The sequence below is a fragment of the Aulonocara stuartgranti genome, assembly GCF_965226115.1.
Source record: "Aulonocara stuartgranti genome assembly, chromosome: 8".
NCBI lineage: Eukaryota > Metazoa > Chordata > Actinopteri > Cichliformes > Cichlidae > Aulonocara > Aulonocara stuartgranti.
In genome coordinates this window covers 4,636,699-4,644,266 of record NC_138959.1, presented here as the reverse complement: position 1 = coordinate 4,644,266, position 7,568 = coordinate 4,636,699, and the positions used below count along the sequence as shown (strand labels likewise).

General features: G+C 41.5%; 1 protein-coding gene across 3 annotated transcripts in view; it reads right to left on the bottom strand.

Annotated features, from left to right (window-relative positions):
* Positions 1-804: 804 nt before the first annotated feature.
* The window catches only part of LOC309712939 (uncharacterized protein), a 102,325-nt gene continuing 95,561 nt past the window's right edge, over positions 805-7,568 (bottom strand). For all 3 annotated transcript variants that reach the window (XM_082544158.1, XM_082544159.1, XM_082544157.1), the window contains exon 17: positions 805-7,516. In XM_082544158.1, coding sequence (XP_082400284.1) covers positions 7,253-7,516 — 264 coding nt within the window. In that variant the 3' untranslated portion in view covers positions 805-7,252. The remainder of the gene's footprint in view (positions 7,517-7,568) is intronic.

Below are 7,568 nucleotides of genomic sequence, written 5' to 3'. Positions count from 1 at the left end.
CCAGAACTAAAACCTGACATAAACCCAGGCAGGTCCAGCTGTGGCTGTGTGACCAGTCTTATTCTACCAGCCGTTCTTTGGACCACACATGAAGGACGGTTTTCTTTATTTTGTTTTATTTTTGTGTATATGAGGATTTTTTTGTTTGTTTTTTGCGTATGTTACTGGGCCAGACCCAATCTGCTTTGTGAGTAAGCTGAGGACACTCAGATTCCTCAGCTGCAGAATTAAAACATTAATTTGAATCTTGTGCATTAGAGTGGAACTTGGACCAAAATGGCAAACTCCCCCAAGAGCCCCAAATGTGTACTTTGTGACCAGCTGGTTTTAATAACACTTAAACCCCTGTGAAAAGAGGGGTTGCATAGACTGTTAATAAAAGATGGCAACTGGCTAGATTTTTCAGTCATTTTCCCCTGGAGATGTGTTAATAGAGGCAAAAAACAGTACATTTTAGCTGATAACAGTATAATCAGCTCCTTGTGCACACCAGCGATGGATCTAATACCATAATTAAGATAAAAAGTACATCAACATAAACTCTACTCATTGTGTAAAAGAATCACCTGTTTTAGTGCTGTATTATATTAATGGGTCATTCAAACTCATATATTAACATGTACGCTGTCTTTTAATACTGCAGCTGGTCAAGGTGGAGCAAATTTTTAAAGCACTCTATTTTATAAGCACATGTTTTTGAAGTCTCACATGTGAAATTTGTACAGAAGCATTCAACTAATGCACACGACTAAAGCGCTTAAGTACGGCACTTTACATTCCACGCAATGATGTTCACACGTGCAGTAAACCTTTCAAAACACTTTTATTTTATCTCCTATGCTTCTCAAAGTGAGAAGCTCACAAACAACATTTCCTTGGTGAGTTATAACAAGGCAGTGACACATGTAGCTCACTGTATGTATAGCATAAAATGAACATCGCCTTATCTGCACCAGTCTAAAAAACACTGAGACGGATCAGACCAGACCTCTACATGTAAAAAGATTCGTATGAGCTGGCTCAAGTCTCTAAAACACGACAGCATACAACAGCATTAAATATAGCCATTCCCTTCATTCACATTGATTAAAAACAAAAAGAGAGAAATGACCATGAGCTCAAGGACAGGAAAAAATGCTGACCTACCTTATATATTAAGCCTTCTTTTAATACTCTAATCATAATATAAATGAAAGCAGGCCGTAATATCTCATGCTTTATTTACATTCAGAAATGAGGCTGTGATGTACAAGTGCACGCTGAAGAGACAGTTTGAGCTGCAGATATCCTACGTCTGTGAACACGGTGCAACACTTTGACATGAGTATCACGCAGGCGTCATCAAGGGGAACCAGGCATTTCTATGCTAACCAGTGCCATGGAGGACCAGCTGCTGCTCTGTGATGTATGTGAGTGGTGAGAACACATGGAGAGAGGCGGTGGGAAGGGGAAAACTTTGAGATACAGTGAAGACTCTAAACTTCTTTAAATCTGTACTGCATATAAAGCCACAGACGATTAAGTGACTGCTCTCGCTGTTGTTGGTTTGGCTTTGGCACTTTATGGATCGCACTTCAGTGCAGCTCTTTATATCCCCCAAACAGTCGGTTAATAAATGGTGAAACTGATCTGGCCACAGAGTTGGCAATAGTATGGAGGCTATGTGCACCGATAACTGCATTAACGATAGCAAAACACAGCAGCTGATAGAGGAGTTCGACCTCAGTAAAGTAACATTGAGCTAATATTTGAGGTCAAAGCTGGCCTAGGACACTCTTGTGAAAGAGATTTTATGAGTTTAAGATTCACCACCAACCGGTTGCAGCAGATAGCTGCCCCTCCCTATGCTCTTCTCCCTCTAAGTTTCTTCCTGTTAAAAGGGAGTTTTTCCTTGCCACGTTTGCCAGTTTTTCCTTTCCACTGTTGTTGTGATTTGGTACTATATAACTAACATTGAATCAAACCGAGTTTAATTCTTAGTTACCTTTCAACTATTAAACTCTTTTGAATGTCAGCACTGTTTTTGTTGATTGAATGAAAGGCTGCCCGGGTTAAGGCATCAGATGAGGCATGCAGCTGATATGTTGCTTGGTTAAGGGTTAATTTTGGTTTAAATCTGGTGCCAGAACCAGTTTAGGATCAGTTGGGTGACCGCCCAGGGCCCTGCTGCTCTAACAGGTCAAATCATGTTGTCATTTATATTTAAAAATATAAATGTTTTTGCATCGAGTCTGTGGAGCCCTAAAACTTGAAAAAGATGATATTTATTGTTATGTTGTGCAGACAGCAGTGCTGGATTACCAAAATTAGGTTGAATGGGCCACTGCCCCAAGAGTCCCCAAACCCACGAGCTTCCAGGTGTTTCATTATTATACTCATATATTGGAGAATTTGCACCATTAACAGGGTAATCTGGCCTCTAAGCAAAAAATGGAGAGCTTCTGATTGAATTTCTGATCAACCATTTGAGGGCATATCATAAAATATTAGCATAAAGGTACGAAAAAGCTATTGAAAACTCTTCCCTCTAAAACCCAAAGAGATTTCCAAAGCAGAAAATCCTCACATTTAAAAAGTGAAATTTCCTTCAGCTCTCCTGTTATTTGAGCCTAGACATCAGAAGCAGCAGTTGACAGAGAAAACAGAAATTTGAATACATCTTTATAAAAATAGCACAAAATTCATGTGCAGTTTGGCTGCTTGTTATGAGACACGTACGATGTCAACACAGACTCACACACAAAAAACATTTACTTTTAGGGTAACATAGATAACAGTTTCTTGTGTATGCAATAACAAGAGATGTAGGTTTTCAAGATAAAATCTGACAAGTGTTTTCACATTTTATCTGTGTAGACCTATTATGCTTTTCCTTATTTACTGTTATTTATATTCTGTTTGAATGATAGATGCTCATATCAAACACGGACATAGTTTCAAAATATTTCGGCCATTATTTGTATAAATCAACCAAATCCAAAGTGGCTGCTGATACTCTTAACTCTGTGATTCCTAATGAGGTGATCTGAGCACAGAAGCCCCGCCCACCTGCTGTGGCAGAAAGTGTTACGACAGGCAACCAATAAGGAGGAAGGTATCCTCTGTCTAAAACTGTTTTATTTTCAGACAGAAGATGCCTTCCTCCCCAAGGGCCCAGTATCAGCTAAACCAGGATTATTGTTGAGCTCTGGATCATGCAAAGCTACGCTAGTTAAGTCTAAGACTGAAGATATATAGCTTTAAATGAGCAGAATAGGTCAGTGTTAAGGTACTCATTGTAAGTCTGGCTGCTTATTGACAGTTTGGCCACATAACAGACAGCAAACATTACTAATAACACACAAGTATAAAGTCTGTAAAGTTACACGAAATGTACAGGAGGTCAGTTATGGCAACAATATACACATAAAACCTTTTAATACCACCAGCGCGCAAAGGTGCAGACAAGAGAAGCAGGCAATGAGCTTTAAATGAAATAAGCTGCTGAAAATTGGGCATAAATGTCTTTAAACTGCTTCTTCTGTCTTACAAAAAGCCCCCAAAGCAAGTAAAAGTGTCACATAAGACAAAGAAAAGACATAAAGGCTGATGACTTCTGGGGAGGATGCTGCCTTAAAATGACTCACATGACAGTCAATAACCAAAAATTCTGGGTAGATTCAGCTTTACGCTGCAGGTATCTACATGATTAACAGACTTACACCGTGACACGCTCAGGTTTTCTGAACTATTTAACTTCTGAATAGCCTGAATATTCAATCATCTGTTCTAGAAACTGTACAGCTTTAAACAACACATTTGGCGCTGGATAAAAGTCAGATGGTCTGGAAGGCTCTCTGCAGCCTTTCACATAAGCACACACTCCCAAAACACACTCAGACTTGACATCCGTAGTTACAATACAAACAGGTCCTATCTCATTTAGCCCTGCAATACCCGCCCCCACCAACCTGCTCAGGCGAGCGGGTGACGCCGTGCATATTCACTGCAGGTGCAGCAGGTGTGATTATGGCTGAAAGAACATGGGTGAATGCTGACAGCTCTCCCTGCTGGTTGGACGCTGGCACTGCAGCTGCTCAAGGTGTCGTTTTAAAGCCTGAGTAATAAATGGCTGTGCATTAATAATGCTATGAAGTGTATATGGCTACCAAACATTATGTGGTTCCATAATTAGATCAGTCCGCCCACACACAAACACATAATCACACTCACTCCTGAATAAGGAGTTTCTTTGTCTTCTTCTTTTTTACATTCTGTTTTCATTCTTTTTTCCATGCATCTTTTACAACAGTATCAGCCCTGATCCAGTTTGAATCGTGCCATTAGCTCATGGCAAACATTATAAGAAAGAGAAGCCGTGGCACTCAGAGTCCCCGGAGAGATACGAGCCAATCGTTTTGTTGCATCACACATATTAACGGTAAAGTTTTGCTGCTGTTTCAGCTGTATCCTGGCAGGAGGTTTATCTTCTATGTATTGTAGAAAAATGTGTGAGCACTTGCAGTGCTATTCAGTGCTCTGTTAGGATAATCAAAGACTTTTGTTTTTGTTTTTGCACTTTTGGATTGAGCCCTTTTTGAAGTGAAGTGTAAAGTCGCCAAACTTTTGAAGCATTTTTTCAAAATGAGATTTGACTAAATATCCAGTTTTTCTGTCTCTGTGACGCAATTATTAAATTTAAAGCCCTTTATCCTTTCATTTAGATTGCAGAGCTGATCTGGGGGAGTTATTCCACTTTCTGTTAATACTCCTGTAGAGAAATTTGATGCGATTCAGGAAGGAATGCAGAAGGGGCACTCTTGAGAAAGTCCTTAATGAATTAGAGGTAAAATTAATATGTACACTTGCTTCTAGACAAAGGAAAATACAAAACACACTTCTTTTAGTTTTTAGAAATATAGTACAGATAACATGTCTGCAAATAAAATATGCTTCCAATTTATTTTTCCAGAAAGACTAAAACTGTCAATTAACTGCTGACATTTTGCTAACGCATGCTGATTGGTGGGACAAGGATTCACCACAGGCACGCTGCAGTCACTCTAGTCTGACGGCACCCATTTTAGAGGCTTCCTGTTTGAAATCAAATTCACAGATTCCATAAAGTGACTCAGGGTAGTTTTTACATCTCTAATAAAAAATAATAATAAGATAAAAATAGTAAAAAACTGAACTATAGATTAATCTCTTCTTTCAAAAACATAACAATAACAAATGTTTACACCACAAAATTTGCTGTTTTGGCCTCCGTAGATCCCCAATCATCATGGATTATCTCACAAGTGCCCCTATGAAACAGGAAGTGCAGAGACTATGAGTTCAAGTATTTAGAAGATCTTTGGATCTGCAAAATTTCATCGGTGTTGTGGCGAGTTTATCTACCGTACTCTTCATCGTAGAAAAGAGGAGAGTACTTTTCTTGGCTTATGGTATTGACAGCGTAAGTCTATGGTGGGTTAAACAGAGATGTTAACAGTGTTGGGTAGAAGGAGTGTAACTTTTAAACCTAATATTTTGACCGGTTTCTTTAAAAGTCCAGTTGATGCGTCTCAGAGACCACTAAATCAGAGTTAAGGCTCTCTCCCTAATTCATTTTATTTGGGGGGATTAATTAAACTGCCCGGGGGGGTGTTACCAAGCTGGCTGCTGACTCTCAAAGAACCTCGAGCATGATCTGTCTTTGGAGTAGTTCCCACTGGAGCTTAAATCCTCACAAGAATTTTCTTTTTACACTAAAATCCTGCAAAAAACTCCCCCTTACTAATCTTTGATAGACTTATTTTGATAATATTCATAAAGTTTGTAAGAAAAAATAAAATAATGTGATTACCAAGTAGCGATTTCCAGACTTGTGTGTGTGTATACCCAATGCAGCTTCTCATGAGTGTGCTGAATATATTGTAAATATACTGTCATATATACTACAATATATGGTGCGTTATATACAACATATCCTGGATGTTTACAAAGAGATATTTCATCATACACTTGACATACACATGAAGTTCAACACCAACAAATGACTGTAAAATACTGTAAAAATATCGAAAAACAAAGAACATTCAGGGTCTGTCCAGTGAGTCGGGTTTATAAGTACAGATGAAGATTACACGTGTTGGGTATGGCACTGGCATGAGGAGAGTGACTGAACGAACCTGCTCCCCACCCCTCACCGAGAGCAGCTTCTCCGCTCTCAGATTTTTGCCTTCAAAGTAGTAAAAAGCCCTAAAAGAAGCAGTGCTGGATGCAGGCATGCGGATCACTGCAGAAAACAACATTCGGCCAAGAAAGAGAACATAAGCACATCACAGGACAGAAGCAAAAAGCAAGAGATGCTCGAGTTCAAGTAGAGCAAAAAAAAAAGAAAAAGACCTCTTTCTCTTTGTGTCATGCAGTGTTTGGCTGCATATCAGGAGGACTGTGAACTCCTGCTGACGTCGTCACCTCTAGTTGGCCGTCAGCGGCTAGAGAAAGGAGGAAAGACGAGCTGTACGCAGCGGCCACGTCGCATACTGCAGCCACACACTTATTTAACTGGAAACCACCTTCAGCGAAACATACAGGAGCTGAAAGCTGGAATTTGCAGCTCCTGTGTGGAATGTGAACACACCGTGGTGGAAAAAAAAGGAGCTGGAATGTAATGGCTCCGTAGACCTGGTGATGTTTCCTAAGTTTTTTGTTTTTTTTAATTATTATTACAGCGCTTCACCTCAAGAGCAGCGGCAGAAATTCAACAGAAATCAAATCATCAGTCGTCTATAATGTGATGACAATTCAAAGTGTGTGTAAACATGTTTGGTCCCAAAAAACGGAGTGTAAGGTCAAGAAAAAAGGTGTGAGAACGCGGCCGGAGGTGCCTTGAAAGAACAAAAGGGGAAGAAAAAAGGAAAGGATGCTGGATGTAGGTCCCTGTGCGCTGCCCCGTCCGATCCGTAAGCAGCCTCTCTGCCTCACAGTCTGCTGCGGCACCCAGCGTACGTTCTCAAAGACACCTCGTCTGCAGATCCGTGACCTCCCAGCGCTCCCTCCCACCTCCTGCACTAGCCTGTCTGCCAGTCACAGGATCTGCACCTCCTCGGTTAGATGAGAAGATTGGGGTGCCGGGTAGGGCCTCGTGTTTTGGGGGAAGGCGTGGGTTAGACCCTCACTCCTGCTCCCCCCTTCAAGCAGAGCTCCAAACAAAACCTCTGCAGGGAGACAGCCTGCCGCTGGCAGTGCAACGCCGTGCCGCTCCCGGCGCCCCCGCCTCGTCTCACTTCTTGACGGCCTGTCGGTAGCTGTGTCTCTGGCCTTCCTGCCGCTGCTTGCTGCTGCAGCCGCTGGCTTTGCTGCTGTTGCCGCCGTCCCTGGTGCTGCTGGCCAGGCTGGCCTGGCTGCTGTCCTGCAGCGTGGGGCTGGAGTGAGCCCTCTGCAGCCCGTTGTCCTCCAGAAGCTGAGACTCGAATACAGACAGGTCTTCCTCGCCGCTTCGGATTTTAGCTCGCAGCAACATGACGTAGGTCCCGTACCGCGTTTTCTATAAAAAAAGAAAAGAAGAAAATCTAAATTTAAGGCGAGACAGTTTCATG